This window comes from Setaria italica, chromosome IX (genome assembly GCF_000263155.2).
Source record: "Setaria italica strain Yugu1 chromosome IX, Setaria_italica_v2.0, whole genome shotgun sequence".
Lineage (NCBI taxonomy): Eukaryota > Viridiplantae > Streptophyta > Magnoliopsida > Poales > Poaceae > Setaria > Setaria italica.
In genome coordinates this window covers 2372314-2392370 of record NC_028458.1, presented here as the reverse complement: position 1 = coordinate 2392370, position 20057 = coordinate 2372314, and the positions used below count along the sequence as shown (strand labels likewise).

The 20057-nt window shown below is 45.8% G+C and overlaps 2 protein-coding genes and 1 pseudogene across 2 annotated transcripts; 2 read left to right on the top strand and 1 right to left on the bottom strand.

Annotated features, from left to right (window-relative positions):
- Positions 1-212: 212 nt before the first annotated feature.
- On the top strand, positions 213-2030 carry LOC101759977 (annotated as a pseudogene).
- Positions 2031-5313: 3283 nt separating this feature from the next.
- LOC101759571 (adenylate isopentenyltransferase 5, chloroplastic) lies at positions 5314-6995 on the top strand. The gene has a single exon (XM_004981268.2). The coding sequence runs from the start codon at positions 5552-5554 to the stop codon at positions 6590-6592; it is 1041 nt and encodes a 346-aa protein (XP_004981325.1). The 5' UTR covers positions 5314-5551; the 3' UTR covers positions 6593-6995.
- An 8281-nt stretch (positions 6996-15276) lies between these two features.
- LOC101759169 (nudix hydrolase 16, mitochondrial) lies at positions 15277-19722 on the bottom strand. Its single transcript, XM_004981267.3, has 4 exons — positions 19422-19722; positions 17760-17877; positions 17186-17269; positions 15277-15921 (listed from the first exon to the last, which is right to left on the bottom strand). Exons 1-4 carry the CDS (start codon positions 19490-19492, stop codon positions 15646-15648), a joined length of 549 nt encoding a protein of 182 aa, XP_004981324.1. The 5' UTR covers positions 19493-19722; the 3' UTR covers positions 15277-15645.
- Between the last annotated feature and the right edge of the window lie 335 nt (positions 19723-20057).

Here is a 20057-nt window from a genome sequence, read left to right as displayed (position 1 = left end):
ATCTACGATTCTGGCTCCCAACTTGGCACAGCTTACTCTGAGTTTTGCTTATATCTAAGGGCTTGTTTAGTAGAGCTCCGTAAAGCTCTAGTCCAACAGAGATCCGTAGGATTTATACTGAAACGCAAAACAATGTTTTTTTCTGAAGTCCTTTCTTCCTCATGTCTTCCAAATACAACTCCAGGTTAGTAAACCCTTTGGAGGTGGAGGAAATGGGAAATTACTGCATTGATCACTGGAGAAACGCCTACAAGCTGCCCAGTGCCCATGTAGGTCAGCTGTCTATTCTTTCCATTCTTGAGGGAAGGCAAGTTGTCTGTTCCATCAACTGTTGCCACAAAAATTTGAGGACCTGCAGGCGCAACTGATCTCCATCAAAACGTTATTTTCCATACCAATCGAGTGATCACCAATTCACCACGATCGAGCCAGGAGAAGTAATCGCCAATTCGCCATCACCAATGATCGGTTGCTGCGAGTCAATTTCATTCCGTCGAGGACGCCGACCGAGCTCGGCCACCGATCAGTTATATGCCGAGGCATCTCCCTCGCTCTGCCGTCCTGCAGCATCAGCTCGAGCTCCATTCATGGAGGGCTCCATCTCCAATCTCCCGAGCACGAGGTACCTGAGCATGTCATGCATGCACACACATCTCCATGCATGCTGGCTTCGTTCGTTCTTCCCTGCTGTACTTACTGCTCGTTGTGACGTTGTTTTCCGGGCGCAGGATCGCCGTGGTGACCGGCGGGAACAAAGGGATCGGGCTGGAGGTGTGCCGGCAGCTCGCCGGCAATGGCGTCACCGTCGTCTGAACGGCCAGGGACGAGACGAGGGGAGCGGCCGCCGTCGAGAAGCTCAGAGGCCTGGGGCTCTCCAACGTCATCTTCCACCAGCTGGAGATCACCGACGCTCCCAGCATCGCTCGACTGGCCGGTTTCCTTAAGACCCGTTTCGGGAAGCTGGACATCCTGGTATGCGTGGCCGGCGACGACATTGTTGATGGATCCAGCGGTGTATCCTTTTTGTCATCAGCTAAACAATGCCGGAGTTGTTGGCCTTGAGTACCTCCAAGATCACATCGACGGAGCGACATGGTAAACAAACAAATCGGAGATCGTGACTTTGATTTGCATATGCTGGGACCTGGCAGAATAATGCATGGAACAGAATTTTGAATCTTTTGATCGATGCTTTCGACAGTTCAGTGGCGTGGATATACTTACGAGAGGATCGACTTGTTGCTGAAATGGTGCTTCCGGGAGACCCGCGACGCCGGGAAGGAGTGCCTGAGGACGAACTACCACGGCACGAAGCAGGTGATCGGAGCGCTGCTGCCGCTGCTGCTGGCCTCCGACGATGGCAGGGTCGTCAACGTCTCCTCCGAGCTCGGGCAGCTCAGGGTACGTAGTAACCGAGATCGAGTCCCCTTCCTTGGATACTTCGACGCATGTCGCGATCGGATCTGTGCATGCAGCTGTTCGGCGACGAGGCGCTGAGGCGGGAGCTGGACGACGTGGAGGCGCTGAGCGAGGAGAGGGTGGACGCGGTGGTGGCCGCGTTCGCGAGGGACCTGGATGCCGGCGCGGCGGCGCGCGGGTGGCCCGCCGGCGCGATGGCGGCGTACACGGTGTCCAAGGCGGCGCTGAACGACTACTCGCGTGTCCTGGCGCGGCGGCACCCCGCGCTGCGCGTCAACTGCGTGCACCCCGGCTTCGTCCGGACCGACATGACCGTCAACTTCGGCCTGGTCCCGCCCGAGGAAGGCGCCGCCCGGGTGGTCGCCGAGGCGCTGCTCCCCGCCGGCGCCTACTTCCAGGACGGCAAGCAGGCCCCCTTCGTGTGACGCACTCTGGCTCCATCGGCACAGGTTGCTGGTGAGAGAAATTGCTTGTGCATGTCCCGTTCCGTTCTAGATGGCGCGTCTGCTACGCTGGTGCTCCGAACTGTGCACGGCGCTGCGCAGTCTGTGGCTGTGGCTCGCTCTGTTACTTTTTCCGTGTTCCGCCTTGCCATCTTAGTTTCTTTGTCCTGCGTCGTTGCCGTCCACGTGAACATCTGATCCCTGACGTCTCGACGAGCCTCGACGTCGTGTCTCGACGCGATACCCGCACTGCAGGCAGCAGCAGGGTTGGTTGCTCAACTCGCTCGTGCTCTTTTTCTTTTTCTCGTGGGTGCTCGCCGGGGTCCTGATATGATTGGCGTTGGCGCCGGCGATCGATCGAGTCGCCTCTGCAATCATTGCCATCCTCATATTATTGCTCGACGTATGACTGGCCGGCGCGGCACTAGCTGCTTAGCTTGGCCGTGGTACCGGCACCACGCCGGCCGAACCGATTGGACGGAGTGCACAGCAACACAAGTGCTAGGCGGCCGATAGCCCCCTTTGCGCTTCGGGGACAAGACCGGCGCAGACGCGGCCGCCTCTGGCGGGCGGGCGCGCACCACACGCCTCTGGCGATCGGCGATGCTCCCGCGGCGCAACGCGTCGCGTGTTCATCCTCCAACCAGGCGACGAAACGACCCCGCTCCACACTCCACTTGCCTACCGTCGCCGTCCGCGCCCGCATCCACCATTCCACCTTCCCCTCCCGTAGCCGTAGGCCACAATGATGGCGCGCTCGGGCTCTCGGCGCGCGCGGCGACCAGCCCACTCCAACTCCCAATCTCACCACGACCACCGAGTACGCCGGCCAACGGCCGGGCGGGATCCGCAGGCCGCTGCTCGCTCTCTCTCTCGTCGGTCGCCGTCGTGGCGCACGCCAAACCCCGGCCTCATCCGCCGCCGGCCGCCATGCATCCGCGCCGCCCCCGGCGCCATATGCGCGCACTACTAGCTAGATAGCTACGGCTCGATCAGCTCTAGCAGATGCGTCGCCGTCGCCGTCGCCGCTCCATCTGATCTGAGACGGTGACACGTGCGCTGCCGCACCTGCGCAGGTCGCTCTCGGCAGCGCTGCTCCTCCCCTGTTCGTCGCACGCCCGCCGCTACCCGCACCGATCGATGGATCGATCCGGAGGCCATGGTAGGGTCCTGTTCGCCTTTCCACGATTGGCGTCGTTGCCTTTTGCCTCTCCCACGGTGCACGCGAAGACGATGCGTTCCCGGCCTTTTCGTCCCTTCGTTTTTTTTTGGGCAAGGCCTTTTCGTCCCTTCTTGGCAGCTTTTGGCAAGGGGCGGCGGCACGCTGTTCAGTTCTTGCCCGAAGCAGCACCTGGTATGAAGTGAAGTATACCTTACAGGCTTGCAAGCTGGTACCGAAACGCACAACAAACCCACCAATCATATACCCTTCTCGTACTCGAGCTACGACTACGATGCAAACCGCAATGTTCTACACGTCACACCTTTTTTGGAAGCCTGATAAAAATTCTTCCAATTTACGATGGTTAAATCGTCTCCGACCAACAATACCATAAATGTTGGGCAATTCCTCCGTTACTCACTCTAATGCCCTCCATGCAAAATTATTATTTGTTTTAGCTTTTCTAGAAGTATAACTTTTGCTATGTATCTAGACATAATATGTATCTAGATGTATAACAAAAATTATGTACCTAGAAAAACCAAAACAATTAGTAATTTAGGACGGAGGAAGTACAATTACATTCCTCTCTTGCCATCGGCCGTGCCCACCGCCCCTGCCAACCCACACAGGTCCGGCAAGCCATCTTTCTAAGCATGCCTTCGCCAACCTATCCCTAACCTTGCTAGAGGTGAAAAACGATCAATGACCCATCTAAGAATGGATCTGCGATGAGACGATATGCCCTGTATGTGAGCGGGGGAGACGAAATAGGATATGAAGTGGTCCGTCATTTTAATTTTGAGGGATTGGCTTGTCCTCCGTTTTGAAGGAACAATATTCCCTGTCACTCCCAACCAAACACGTTTGAAAATGAGATCACCTAATTCCATCTCACTTTATACCCTAAACCAAACACATGGCCAGCGTATGATATTATAGTTTCCCCCCGTAGCATCGAGGTACACACCGGTTGGTGCGTCCTTGGGCGCGTGTCCCCTCGCCGGTTTAGTACGTAATAACCAGGTGGTTCTTGTATGCCGCCGAAGTCATGAACAACACAGTACATGATCTGCTAGTTCTCAGCGTGGCATCATTAACCGGATGACGATATATCGGCAGTAGTACGTACATCGTTTTCAATCGAAGAAGAAGATGATGATCAGTAGTTTACGCGTAGAAAGCGACGAGGCACTCAGCTCCTGGACGCAACGATTTTGTCCACAGGGAGGTCAGGTCAATCGATCGATGGATGTCAACTCTTGGCGCTCTTTTTGCATTGTCGTGACGGGCAGAACGCACTCCCGTCGTTGTTCCTACCCTATCTGAACCGAATCATTGAGGAGGCAAGCAAACGCTAGTCCTCTTCGGCCTTGCATTGGCTCGCTGCACATCGATCGATCAGTAGTCAACCGCAGTCGTTGTAGCGCCGCCGAAAAGCGCCCTGGAAACGCCAGGCCTCCCCTGGGCGGCGCGGCGAGCTCCGCTCGTCGTCGTCGGCAACGGCAAACACGTTTGGTAAACTGCTAGCTCTAGCGCGAGGGCACATCGCGGCGTTCGGTGACGGCCCACTTGTCGAGTACGGGGCTGTGCCTGCCCGTGGTACGGAGCGCTACCATGTAGGCACCTGGTGATGTCGCAGCTAGCAGGGCCCCGGCTGCGATGATGGGGTCGCGACAGCCATTCGCGTGTCGCTTCGCCAATGGGAGAGAGGGCCAATGCCCAACCGTACGTTGAGAATCACTCTCGCTAGCGAGCAGTGACTCCACTGAAACTGAAGCTCCCAATTCGGTTACCGTAGTGTGCGTGGGGCGTTTGGATTTTAGTCCGGACTAAAATTTATGTCACATCGAATATTCGGAGGCTAATTAGGAACATGAGCTAATTATAAAACTAATTACACAGATGGAGACTAATTCACGAGACGAATCTATTAAACCTAATTAATCCATCATTAGCACATGTTTACTGTAGCGTCACATTGTCAAATCATGAACTAATTAGACTTAATAGATTCGTCTCGCAAATTAGTCTCCATCTGTGCAATTAGTTTTGTAATTAATCTATATTTAATACTCCTAATTAGTATCTAAACATTCGATGTGACAGGAATTTTAAAAGTGCCTAAAGAAACAAACACCCCGTATTTCAGACGCATTCTCTGATCCCAGAAAGCCTAGACCCATGTTCAGAGTTCGGACCAAGGCTGGAAACTGGAACCATCCCCGTTCCAGACTCATTGGTTCTCCCTCCTTCTCGCCACCAGTAATCTCGCTCCATTGAACCCATTCGCCGCATCCAATCCATCCGCCACAAGTCCACACCCGAGCTTAAACTAGTCCCTCAAGAACACACCCGCACTACCACTCCACTTCACTATAAATACGGGCTGCGATCCTCTGCTCCTACGCGCCCCCAGCCAAGCAAGCAAGCGAGCGACCAAGAACTCCAGCAACCAGCGAAGCTAGCTGACCAGTGATCGATCACAAAGCTCCGGCAGCAGCGCAGCTCTAGCGTATATATATCTATGGCACTGTCCATGGCGGCCCCCGCGATGGCAGCCGCGCCCGCTTTCCCGAGGCTGACGATGCCGCTGCCGCCGCCGATCATCACGCTCCCGGACGCCGCGGTCCCGGTGCCGCCGCCGCTCTCGGTCGTCGGCAGGCAGCGCGTCGCGGCGAAGCACAAGGCCGTCGTGGTGCTCGGCGCCACGGGCACCGGCAAGTCGCGCCTCGCCATCGACCTCGCGCTGCGCTTCGGCGGCGAGGTTATAAATTCCGACAAGATGCAGTTGTATAAGGGGCTGGACGTGGCCACCAACAAGGTGTCGCCCGGCGAGTGCGCGGGGGTGCCCCACCACCTGCTCGGCGTCGCGCACCCGGACGCCGAGTTCACGGCCGCGGACTTCCGCCGCGAGGCGGCGCGCGCCGCGGCGGGCGTCGCGGCGAGGGGCCGCGTCCCCGTCATCGCGGGAGGGTCCAACTCGTACGTCGAGGAGCTCGTGGAGGGAGATCGCCGCGCGTTCCGGGAGCGCTTCGAGTGCTGCTTCCTCTGGGTGGACGCGCAGCTCCCCGTGCTGCACGACTTCGTGGCGCGCCGCGTCGACGAGATGTGCCGGCGGGGTCTCGTCGAGGAGGTGGCCGCGGCGTTCGACCCCCGCCGCACCGACTACTCCAGGGGCATCTGGCGCGCCATCGGCGTGCCGGAGCTCGACGCATACCTCCGCTCGCACGGCCTCGACGGCGTCGGCGACGACGAGCGCGCGCGCATGCTCGCCGCGGCCGTCGACGAGATCAAGGCCAACACGTCCCGCCTCGCCTTCCGCCAGCGCGGCAAGATCCAGCGGCTCGCGCGCATGTGGCGGGTCCGCCGCGTCGACGCCACGGAGGTCTTCCTCAAGCGCGGCCACGCCGCCGACGAGGCCTGGCAGCGGCTCGTCGCCGCGCCATGCATCGACGCCGTCAGGTCCTTCCTGCTGGAGGACCAAGAATACAGTAGCATGGTCACCGCCGCTAAGGCCTCCATCTTTGCCTCCAGGGCCGCTGCCGTCGCAGCCGCGGTTGTCTAACACGTGGAACTCTGCCTCAACACATGACCATGTCGCTGATGCCAATCTCCATTGGCGATCTTCGCAGAGCTCGTCAGCTCAGCAAGGTAGCAACACCGGAATGGCTGCATGCTCTGCTGCGGTCAAGCTCGCGGTGACCGGGCAGAGCAAGCCTGTCCATATAGTTGACCCTGTTCCGGGGGAAGTAATTATTTTCTCCCCCATTTTCTCTGTAATTTTTGTACGCGATGATCGGTTGAGTGCGAGAGCGAGTTTTGAGCATGTTCCAAGAGTGTGTAGTAGGCGGCGGCACTGTTGATGCAACCGGCTCTTGCTGTAAAATAGAGAGAGAGATCTTGGTAAAAGTTTCATGAGCAGAAATGATTTCTTATGAGATGAGATGTGAATATTTGCTAGTCAGTATCGTAATCTGAACTTTCCATGGTCACCATTGAGTTGTGTTATCAAGAATCTCACTTTTTGCGCACTTACAATAGTCTAGGACTATATATATGCTCGTGCCCGTCTCCTTTTTATTTTCTTTTCTTAACTGAGACCTTTGTGCAGCATATTTGGTGTTTCTTGGCCAAACATAATGCAAAATTACACTGTATTTGTACATTGAGCCTGTTTATTGGGGTTCGTAAAACATTATTGACGTTCTTTCTGTTACCATGATGTGCACGATTCTCCTGCATGTTTAAGAAAGAAATTAAACAGCATTTGCTTAGTGACGCTCTGTAGGCAGTTTCTGTTGTACGTCCTGTGGATAGAAGTTGACATATGAATTACTTACGTTGTCTCTTTGACTCTTTCCTTGTGATCATTTTCCAACTCTAGTACTTGATCTGGGAAACATTCTCATGCATGATTGAGATTACTTAGCGGAAGGCTTTGCATGTCATGGTCAAACCATCACATCATCAGGGCGCTGCTCTTGTTGTAGTTGAATATATATCCAGCCTGGTGTTCAGAGTCAACTCCAAATTATTTGTAGTTGGCCAATGCCTAAGTATGATTTTCCAATAATGTGTTATCTTCTTCAACATTGTCAAACTCTAGTGAGTACTAGAGGCCGTTAAGCGAGTGGTATGTAGTCTGCAGCTAGTGCCTCTGGCTCTTAAGGTCAACCAAACCACACCTTACTAGAATCTTATAACAAAGAGAATGAACCTATTGAGCAAGCACCTTTCTTGTTTTATTTCTTTGAATAGATTCTTCAGTCAACATTAGCCATGACCAACCGTTTCGACATCACTGATGAATGATGATAATCATAGATAATAATACTCCCCTTGCACAATAATGTGCTCTAGAGGTTCCTGATTTCCCAGTAATAAGCATGATGTTGATAAAAGTCAAAGCTTTTTTATGAGGAAGAAGAAAGTCAAACTGTCTGCTCCAATAGAAGGTCAAATCATTAAAAAACATGGTGTAAAAAAGGAAGTGGAGATTAAAGGAACCCCCCAAATAGCAAGAGGGCCATCGTCGAGCATTGAGAATGTTATAATATTTAAAGTCAACATAAGAACTTGCAAAACTTTCTTTTCGGGAAATGGTTTGTAGTGCACCACTGAGTCCTAATGAACCACAAAAAAACTCTAAACTGGTGGTATATAAGCCGTTCAACTTCTATTGGGTCCAAGTGCTTTGCATTATATATATGAAATTAGTAGTTAGGTTGAGCAAACAATTATAAGATTAGACTCCCCAAAGCCACTAGCACCTAGAAACCCAAACCAGTCCATGGTATTATCATTTGCTAGAATATTTTGTGCATATCAACCACTTCGGTGGTGTTCTTTTCTTTGCTTTTCGTTGAAAAGTGGCGGCGATATTTGTTGATGACTGGCTGAAAAACGGTTTCCATGAATTGCATAAAAATTTCCTTTTCATGCAACAGTGAGCCAATCATGGTTGGATCCACTTGTTATCCATTCATATTTAAGTATTGTATGAGTTGTTGCCCAAAAAGTTTTTGCTCTTTGTTTCTATATAAGTAATTAAATCTTGTATATATGCAAGGAAATAGCTGACGCCAACTCTGGGCCAGTCCACCACTAGCCACACTGGGTACAAGGGATAATATATAGTTTCATTATTTAATCAACCCCCCTTCCGAAAGTGTTAGACATCTTGCATTTGTCTTATTGTCTTTGGTTGTGGTAACTACACATGGTAGTTTAAGTTGCTGTGTGCTCTAAGGTTGCTTTTCAGTGGTCATGTTAATTAACCGTGGCTGCTATATGCTTTCCATGGTGATGTTAATCATGGCTGCTATGCTTATTATTAACTTTAGGCCTCCCCAAAGGCCCAAAGTCTGAACTACCCCATGGAAATCCAAGAAGAACACTCAGTAACTCACCTACCTCTATTTTGTTAGGAAGGCGGCTAAAATGCCACAGCCAAGCCAAAAGATACCCAACGCTTAATTAAAAATCCTTTTTTCTAATACTGCACTAGATAGATGTAGGAATTGCTGAGGTGAGAATGACAATGTACTCTCCAAACTTGAGAGACACACATTACCAAAAAGGAGAAATGAAAGCTATTGCATGAATGTAAGCCAAGGGCATGAAATACAAAACCATGTCTGCCCATTACAAGCTATTCTAATTAGGATGCCTGCCACTTCTTGCAAGCCTCTAAGGATGAGCCCTGTGGCCCCTTGTCCTGGTTTAAAGCACTGGTCAAAAGGAATTCTCTTGTACCCCCTATACTGAACCTTTTTTGTTTTATATTGAGGGTGACACTAGCATTTGTCTCTTCCTTTTGGTTTTCTTTGTGCGCATGTAATAGCTTATGCAAAGCCTGTGGTGATCATTAGGTATATATTGGCATCTATAGGAGGGTTCAAAGGCTCCAATGGTCTCTAACCCTTCAGGTTATAGGGTAGTTAGTACATGCATGCACCTGCCAATATCATATTTAATTCCTGGTTGTTTTCTTGTTTATTTTATAATGAGATGCTTCATTGTGCTTGTACTTGCTCAGGACTACCCACCAGGAAAGTCGGTCATCCGTATATGCACCAAAATTAGTTCCTTATTAGGCCAATTTGCAAAAAAACAATGCCAAACATTTCTTATCTCTCCAGCTTCCTAGATATAAAGAATGCAATGTTTATTAATAACCTTTTCGCAAACATCCACTTATAGTTATATCTTTAATTTTGAATTGGAACCTATGAACATCGCACTAACATATATAGCTACTTTTGTAGGTGCAAATGCAACCGAATTAATGCGATGCTACACTTCAACCCTTATTGGATTTGATATATAGATATATCATCTGTACCATCTGCATTTCAGTGACTACGACTTCCATGCAACTTCTTCAACAAAAACCTACACGGAACAAACGAGGTTTGCGCCTTTCATTTACTACTCTCCAAAAAACACAGTCATTATATGGACTTAAGCAAGTTCTACATTAATTCCCCCCTATTTGACAATTTAACCCCTAATCAGACGCCTACATGCGTAACGACAAATAGATCAATAGTTAAAAAGATGCAAAGTGGAGCGTTGTCAAGGTTATCATGTGGTCTACTATCATTAGCCTTTCTTGTCACTGGCATTATCTTAGGAGAATTCCAAATTGATATGCTTGAAAACAATGTGAGCACGCATGCATCTTGGTGCCTGGCTAGAGCTAGGTAGCTAGTTCGAATTCTGATTCTATCCTCTGCGTCCCAAAGCAGACTAGAAAAACTTGCATCGAATGGTTACGGCTATGTCTCTAAACGTCATCTTATTTGCCCATCCCTGTCCCTGAGTCTGATTATTAGGAATTTGTTTGACCATCTTACTTCATTGACACCTGCCAATAGTTATCTACATTTTTTTCATTCGTAATCCCTCTGTGACACCATCCTCTCATGAACAATGTATGCACATGTAATTGTCTGATTTGTTGCGTTGATGCAGTGCACAGACGGTTTTTCTAGTCCTACAATAGAAAATGAGATCTGCGTTGATTTCTTGGAAAAAGTATGTAACTTGTCATCCAGAGGTACAAACTGTAGGATTTGTCAACCAAATTGTTACACTTGCACACAACACTCAGAAATACATATGTGGGTGTTAATTAAAACGTAAACGTATGATGCTTCAATTCTTGTAAAAGTGTCAATTTGCTATTTGAGGATTTTTTTTTCTTCTAAAAGCAAGGGAGCGCAAAGTGCCCAGATCCGCTTAGTTTGAGGATTATCTAAGCTATTTCTTTGGTGAGTTACCTGCACTCTTCTGTTTATGTTGTTGATCTTTTTTTTTGTAAAATATGTGTAATGTCGGAAGCATTTGATTCTACAGCTGGACCTTCCTGCTGAAACGATGATATATTCTCGTTGGGAGATTGCATATCTCTCAGAGGGCAACCAAGGAATACCCTTTTTGGGCCACACTGAATTCATGGATTCTTAGTATTCACCACTTGGAATAAATTTTCCTCTCTCTAGGAAAGTAGCATGGAAAAGCATATTGGCCGCTTCGCTTACATTGGACATAAGTCAGTTTCTGGTTCTTCCACTGGTCACTCTAGCTATAGAGTCTAAGATATGCTATGCCCTGATAAAATTGAAAATTGAGCTGCAAATGATGATATAAAGTATGGATGATTTCCCTCCCTTTCATATATAGATGTGCCTGGAGCATCAAACTACTATGTTAATGTTTTTTTAAGAGAATTTTGCAGTTACCTATCGCTTTCAGGTATACAAAGTCTTGATGTGATTGTCACACATGCTTACCAGTAAAGGCCAAAAAGAAAGGAAGGTTACAAGAACATATCGAGCCTTTTATTAAGAATTGTGGAAAGTGATTTGGACCTAGCTTTGCTAGTAGCATATAGACAGTTGATTAATTAAAATTAAATATTTTTGAACTCACTGGAAAAACTTGCTACTTAAATTAAATTTGTGAAACAGCATACAGGCGGTCAATTCTGGATTCTTGTATTGAGGAATTAGAATGTCGGACGAACCAAATCTATAAGTCTCTGTACGCCACTTGCAATGCTAGCTATTTTATATATTGCATAACTTTTTTTTTTCAAGGTTAGTTAGTTAGTTACCAACTTACCACACACTGTCCTTCCGACTCATCAACCAAAACATCACTAGTCAAAGTTAGTAAAACCAAATAATTTGTAACAGTAGGACTCGAATCATGGCTGTTAGCCACGAAACTTGCATTACACATATGCAACTATAGGAAGAACAACCATTTGGTACAACGGAAATACTCTGTCCAGGCATAAACAAGTGGCGTTTTGGGATTGTTTTAAGTCAATACTTTCAAATTCCGGTTGTATATTACTTTTTATGGGTTGAGTTTGAATATTTGAAAATGATACAATGCTATCTAGATCTGTCTCAAACTACGGTTTCATAAAAGTACATTTGTGTTATGTTGTATAAATATTTTTTTCTAGACCATGTCGATGTCCGAAACGGAACTTTATTATTTATTGGAGTAATGAAGATGAGAAACCATTAACTCATTGTTTCAAGTCCATAATTTTCTAATAAAGTTGAATATATAGAATTATAGAGTGTCCCCTTTTTTCTTCTAGTACCAAGTTTTTTTTTAAACGAACATGCAGGAGATTTACCTATTATATTAACTGAGGAGAAGAGCCCAGTCAGGCAAAGTTACAGAGGGGGAAAAAATACAGAATTGAACAAAGTTCTCTCAAGCCATTTGCTCCAGCAAGGCTCCACGTTTTAATTTTTCTACATTTTTTCCAGTAAGCCTAGTGGTAGGAACAAATGTTCCCTCCTCCGAAGAACCTAGTGTCCCATTTTGAATTTGGATGAACTTGTTGATGCGTTATACTCAAAGAATTAACTATAGTTGTCGTTTCAGGCAAAATCACAAGAGCAGTTCACTTGCGTATGGAATCAAATAGAAGTGGAACAAATTCTTCCACTGAACGCAAAAGGAACAGCACTAATATTTTTTTAAGTTAAAATATGTCTAAGCTAGTTTATTACTGTATTCGTTGAAACTTATGCCCGTCCATCCGCGCCATTGCTTCAGCTACAATTGTAATTTAAACTTTAACTTCTTGCGGTATAGTATTATGTTACCAAACAGCATCACTAACTATCTCTGTTTCACATGCATTCTCATTCAGAATTAGAGGATTCTTGGAGAGCTTTAATCAGAAAAAAGAAAGTGTAACTATCCCTCTCCTTGTTCGGGGTTCCTATGCATCTGATTCTTGCTTTGACTAACACTTGGAACCATGCATATTTTGTCTTATCTCTTCTTTCGGTGCATGGGGATCCTATGCGTGCACTACTTATGTCAAAATACACGGCATGTATCTTCTCACTACAATATTGCAAATTTAACAGCCTTGTACATTTGGCCAGTGAGGAGACAAAGCAGATATTCTTACTTAGCTTCAAGGAATATATCTGTAGAGTGGTTGCATTTGGCAAATACCACGTACGGTTGGTGAATGAAGTTTTTGGTTTGTCAAGGTCATGCTCTGATGCTCATGTTGGTGAACGTCTCTCTTCCAAATAGAGTGTAGAATAGCTTGCTACACAAAGTTACTATTTTTTCTTCCAACATTTTTACGGCCCTTGAGAGGTACCACCAAGTTATACAATAAGAGTAAAAAAATCCCATAATATAAAACACTCTTTTTATTTAAAAAAGAGTAAAAATATGTGAAGCCGGGGAATATACGCGGCTCTCATTGGTCAAACGAACCCCTGTCCTCAAATTGAGATGGCATTTTTTTAGCTACAATTCCCGTTACAGAAACTTCCCCATGGAACTTATTAGCCTATTTCTTCTTTTTCAATAACGGCGCGAGATCTTTTTTTTATAATGAAAAGAGTTCCGATTTCATTCCTTTAATAAAAGAGAATCAGTCCACACATTATTACACGTAGACCAACGCTACACGCACCATCGCATAAGGTTTGAATAGAGCATCCAAAATATCAAAAGCCAATTCGTAAACTAACGTCCATCCATGGTAAGCAAAAAAAAAAGTGAAGAGCCGTATATGCATCTTAATCTTGTGAAAAGAAGTCCCTCCTTTATTCTCTTCATAGCTTATATATGCATCTACCGGCTGCTTTCTGCATGCATTGGTCTCATGCTTGTTATTCCCGTCTCATCATCAGGAAGATCAACAGTGAAAAGGCGAGGAGAAACAGTCACTCTAGCTTCCTAAAATCAGTGAGATGCATGATACATGGCGTCGCGTCAAGCATGAATTCACGCCCAACTCGGAACTGCCGTTTCTCTTGCAGGTTAGCTCCAGATTGCACGCAACAGTGAAATGTTGCGTCCAACAGGTTGCAGTCTGACTACCTGATGGTATCGAAGTGAAAAGATTGATGGATCCATCGTGCATATGGATGCGGTCATGCTCATGCACTATCTCTCGGCTATCTGTGTCTATAAGTGTGCATCAATCAAGTTGCTTCGAGTAGGATTCTATTCTACAACAGAATTCAACAACACTTCATATGTAGTCTTATTGGCAGCTACGTAATCCTTCATGGAATTAAAAAGATGGCTTCATCATCATGAGAAAGTCGTTTGAAAAACACCATCTTTCGGCGCAATTTGACGGCAAAAGCAATGGAAATTTTTGCTTCTCATCAGTTCACTTTGGCAGCTCCTTTTGGGTATATATATGGTAGTACCGTGGAACTGGAAGAATAATCATTGTACTTTGCGGCCTAGTTCTTTGGCTGAATCTCAGGCCTGGAATGTAAGACTAAAGAGGGCCTCAAACATATACAAGGACCAAAGTTACGTACACTAAACTTTTTTAAATATGGGAAAGAGATGAAATTATTGTGGTAGCAGCCCTTGCTTAGAATTCATAGTTGATACGGCAGAGTTCCTGTGTCATCGCGCCCAAAGAAGTACGGAAAGCACTACCACACATTGTTTCAGCAGCTAGCGTGCATGCTTTTTAGCTTCCTTTGAAGATAAAAAAAAATGCATGATTTATAGTTCTATAGTTCACTAAGTCGATTCCGCACCAGAAAAACAAACAATAACTTAGATGGCTAGTAGATGCGGCTATACTCTCTACCAACCGAAGATCAAATTCTAGACTTGGTGTTCTGTTTATCTTATTATATATTTTTGGGTTTTGTACTTTTGTTTCATGCAACCATGGCAGTATTCCCAATTCACTGCGAGCCTGCAGTCCGTAGCAGCTAATTGCCTCATGAAGCAGATATGTAAGCTTTTGTTGGTCAGTATATCACAATGGGGTGGTGCCGCAGTTGGCTAGCGCGTGGGTCTCGTAGCTAAAAGCGAGTGATCGTGAGGTCGAGAGTTCGAGCCCTCTCACTGCACACCAAAGAGCAATGATTAAATCCTGTGCTAATGTGACTGGTTGGGTCCGTCACAACTGACTGATCTCTTGATTAGCTCAGCACGCATGAGCTCTCTTCTCTCTCTTTTTTTTTTTTTCCTTTTGTCTTCCATGTTTGCTCCTTGCTATATACCAATGTAAACTGACGAACTCTTAGCAGATCCTTACAAACAGCCGTCATCTGAATAGCAAGTAGAGTCAAAAAATGGATTTGCTCAGCATAGCATTATCACCAGGATCACTTGCACTGGGAATCCACCAAGATTTCTTCTACCCGGCTCACTCCCAAGCCAGCCTCTGCTCGAGCAAGACAGATTGCAAGGTTCTGGACGCACTGCTCTGTGACCCCCAGTCAATGGTGACCTTTTGATTTCAGTTATAGCAGTCAGGAATACATAGCATATGCATCTCCAGAATCAGGAGCGAGTTACAAAATGCGCACGGTGCGTGCTTGCAGCACCGAGACGACAGCAGCTGAAACCGAGAAATAAATATGTGCGAGAATCGACACTTAAAAGTTGTGATAATTCTCGTCTTGATGAGATATACCCCGTTCTGCTAAACTAGATAACCATCCTGACATGTGACATCAAGGGTCAATGACCACCCAGCATCAAGAGAATTACACTGTATTATTGTATTCTGCAAGGTTGGCGCCTAGGGAAAGAGAGACGATGAACAAATTGGAGGACCACTGATAGGTTCAGCGGTTAGGCAGGGTCGCAGTTGGTACCACCGCCACTTCTGCTCCACTTGTCATGCCACTCGGAGAAGCCTGTGAGCAAGGCCTCTTGCATCCACTGGTACCGGCACTGTGATGCAGCTTCAGGAACCGTGAGCCAGGTTCTCTGCCGGGTGCTCTGTTCAGGCCATGAGGTTAGCTCTTCCTTTACATGCAGTGCAAACACCGCAGCTCTGCACATACCCTCAGGACAGCACGCATCTTGATGTGTCTTGCTTTTGAAGTCATAAAAACCCAGAAGATGCTGATTCAGAAAGCAAATGGCACTGTATAAGCTTATAAGTATAATGGTAAGATATATTGATTTTTCACAAGCTTGAATGACAGATAAAGCTAGCAGCGTATATGTTGCCATCATGGTCAAGCATTGGACACTGTTTCATGATGATAAAGCACTAAGCACAATGATTAATAGAAAAGCTAAGGATATCTTCAGTGGCACCACATGCATTCATTGAGATTTGAGAACCTTCTAGAAAAGAAAATCATTTGATTTCATGGGTCTTCCACTATGCAAACATCATACATGTGAGCACAAAATTGTGACAGGAGAAGAAAAACGTCATCACGATTGTGCTATCCAACATTCAGATTAGAATGCCAATTACAACCTTAAGAGTGGCCAAAAGAGTTCCAACTTGTGGCAGTAGAAGTACATGCCAGACTAAGCAATAACAAAATCCAATCAGCGTAACTAGTTCAACATCAGCATCATGACCCACTGAGAACACTACCACAATGTGCACCTCATGTTTCTTCCACTATGAATGTACGCCTGGCTTGCATTGCTAGATAAACTTTAATGAAAAATCTAACAGAAGTGCAGGCCAGCCAAGTATAATTTCTTTACCACCAGCAAATGCTATGCAGTTGTACTGTGTATTGCATGATACACGTTGCACATTAAGCTCATTCAACTACAGGATATAAATTAATGTGAATCATGTCTCATACAACTTGTGGGACTAGTGAGAAAGATTGCAGCGAAAAAGCCACTAATAAGATTACAAGAGTGCTTACTCTTGGCTCAACATGAATCATTCAACAAGAATCCAACCCAAGAAAAAAAACACCAACAGCAGATTATTACACCCTTTTAACATAGCTTCCAGTTTTCAAGGGAGTCAAACTCCCCTATAAAGATTATTACTGCATGTTAGTAACTCCAATTTAGGTTACAGAACAACAGAAACAAATTAGGACCAAAGAGGGGAACCAAAAGCATGATTCTGAATAATAATAAATTTGCAGTAGCAGCTTAGTACAGTCAAGCCAAAGAAAATGTGTCTTCCTAATTAAGCGTAGCACTAAAGAATCTAATGCAGTGCTATGAATACTGACACTCCATACCATCTAAGAATATCATTTGCATGAAGTCAAGATGGAAGCACAGGGAAAAAAAAGTATCAGGACATGGCATACATTAACCATTGAAAAAATATTAAATGACAACGGGTAAAATGAAAAGGCAATTTAAAAAAAAATAGCAGTGTTTATAGACATCTTACCACTATATCACCTCGAACTCCAGCCTCTTCTATAGCTTCTCGAGCTGCTGCCTCTTCAACAGTTTCATCATTCTCCCATCCTCCCTGCAACATGAAAACCAACATAACAAAATTTTACATGGTAGCCCGGTGACATGTACCCAACAAGTTTATGAAAATGACATGGATACAATATGAATAAAAGCTAACACCATGTATACCTAATGACTAATCTGAATGACATAGATATAGATATATAAGTATTTGCCAACATATCAACAGGCCAAATTAAAAAAAAGACAATCTTAGCAAGGACATAGGAATTCAGATCGGCAACTCAAATCACTAAAGTTGCTTCATCTGGATTTCTGAGGGACGACGCACTGGCACTTGGGAAACTAATTGAAATATTAATATGCACTGCTCACAGGGTATAAGTGTTCCAATGTAGTTACATGAAAACTCCAAAATAGAACAAGTTTGCAATTTGCAATCCATGTAAATAACTAGCAATGAAAAAATAAACTTGAAACTTTCCCGATTGTATTCTAATTGTTGCATGGATATTTCAAATGGAGATGTTACAGTACAGTACCTTTGGAAACAAAAGACCAGGTCCACTTTGGGAATTTATCATGAGAACTTCCACAAGTTTCTTATGTTTGTCATCAGAGGTTTCATCATTATTAGCTCTATACCTAAATGGTATGCACCTGCAGAATAATGAAAATATTCAGACAATACACAAATACACCACTATGAAAAAAGTGTCATGGCATTTCTTAGGACCCACAAACGCAAAAGTTGTAGTACAAGAGAACAGGTTACTGATACTTCTGAGTTACAGGATACACCAAATCTTCAAGGGATAAAATAGTAGACAGTTCTCTGAGGTGATAAAATCATGTCCGGACTCCGGCGAGGGACTAGAAAATAGCAATATAACTGTGTAAAATGCGGAATTTGACCACTCTGAGAAGTAGAAACTTTGCTATGTTCAGTGAATAATGATATGTGGTAAGCTTGGTAAAACTAACATGGTATATGCATCTAGCATAATGATCAGAAACAGACAAATAAATCATAAGAGGACAAGGAAGCACTTAAGAACGTCGATTCCTGAAGTACACAGAATACATTAAAGGCTAGTGATCTATGGTGAAGTTACCACACGCAGATAGATAGTTACCTTTCTAGTTTCTCTAAATGACCCTTCCAGATATTATTGCCTAATCAAACTTGGGTTAATTTAGATCGCCTATTTATACTAGGAGGCAGGAGACCTTTTATATTGTAATTACATGCCCATATGTAATATCCTGAGAAGCTTTACAGATTCTCTTATTGCTATTATACCTGACACGTCTCATGATACAAACTCGCTTTCTACAAGCTGAAGATTAGTCACAAACTTGACACAAGGCTAGATAAGGAAAAACAGAACTATATAGGACTCTAGACAAAAACATGGTGGGGTAAAATAAGGCATGAATCATAACAAGCACCTGGATATCAACACTGATCTGTGGCCTTTTGCTATCAGTGACAATGACAATGACAAGAGTACCCTATGAAACCAACCATTCTGAACTGTATCTATCATTCTATCTATCAATACTGACTTGAGCAGCAATACAGGGCTGCTTCACACATTGGGAGACAAACTATTCATCATACACCACTATTCATTTCCATCACGCCCTAATTTTGATGCAAACAAACCTGCTTTTACATCTCACTTCATGATAGACACGTCCCCACTTCCTAGCATATTATTAAACACCATCTAAGTGAAATAAACAAGTAGCAATCTCAAATACTGTCGCTATCATAAGGTGTTACAAGCTAAGATACTGCGCATTGATTAAGACGACCAGCTCAGTGCATACATCAATCCAAATATAGCCTAACTGCACACATGAAGTTTTCTTTTTTTCCTTTGGAATAAAAAAGAATGTATATCCAAAAGCCAGCAAATCCCACAGCAAGAAACAATCGACTCCCCGGTGGCACACTGCACCACCACACCACAACGATCCATTCACCGGAATCAATGCTACCGCGCCGTACGCTGGTGAAGAATACGACGCGCACCGCACCAGGCGCCGCATTTAGGTCAAGAGGGCAATGAGCCCGCACGCACGTAGCCATCGTCCCCCCAATCCAACCCGAATCCAATCAGGAAGGGAACTTTGAAGCACTATGAGCAATAATTGGGAAGGGAATCAATCAGTCAGTCAGTCAGTCCCGCGCGTACCCGGCCACTAGCCGACGGCCATCCTCGTACCGCTGCTGATGCCGGCCCGTGCGGGCCACCAGGTCGCACATGCTGCCCGCTCCGCCGACGCCCGCTTCTCCCGCAGCCGCGCCGCGCCGCTCCTCCTCTCTCTCCGGCGGGGGTCGTCGGCGGGCAATGCGGCGAGGGCGAGAGGGGAGGAGAGATTTGTGCGGGGCTAGGCAGAGAGGAGAGGGAGGGAGATAAAAGGTGGGAGTTCCTTGCCGTGAGGGCGCCCTGTTTTTTCTTTTCTTTTTTTCTGCTGTTTGTTCCGTGCTCGCATCCTGGCTTGCTTTTTTGGGCCGCTGGGAGCCTGGAGTCGGCTCGGGCGGCTTTGGCCGCTTTTCATCCAGAGGTCGTGAATCGTGATGGGCGGCGTGACGTGCTCCACTGCTCGGTTTTCCTTCCACAAAAAAAAATACAAATCTCTTTTGTAGATTTTTATTTTGCTTTACATGCAATTGCCTTTTCTTCAGTTTTTTTTTATGATTTCTACACGTTTTTATCTAACTTGCCTTGTTACGTGAAAGCTTTTCGTGTGATCTACATGGCACGTCACAATGAGATGGCATGAGTTTTGCTAGATTTTGGATTTTTCTTTATTTGGATATGTCTCCT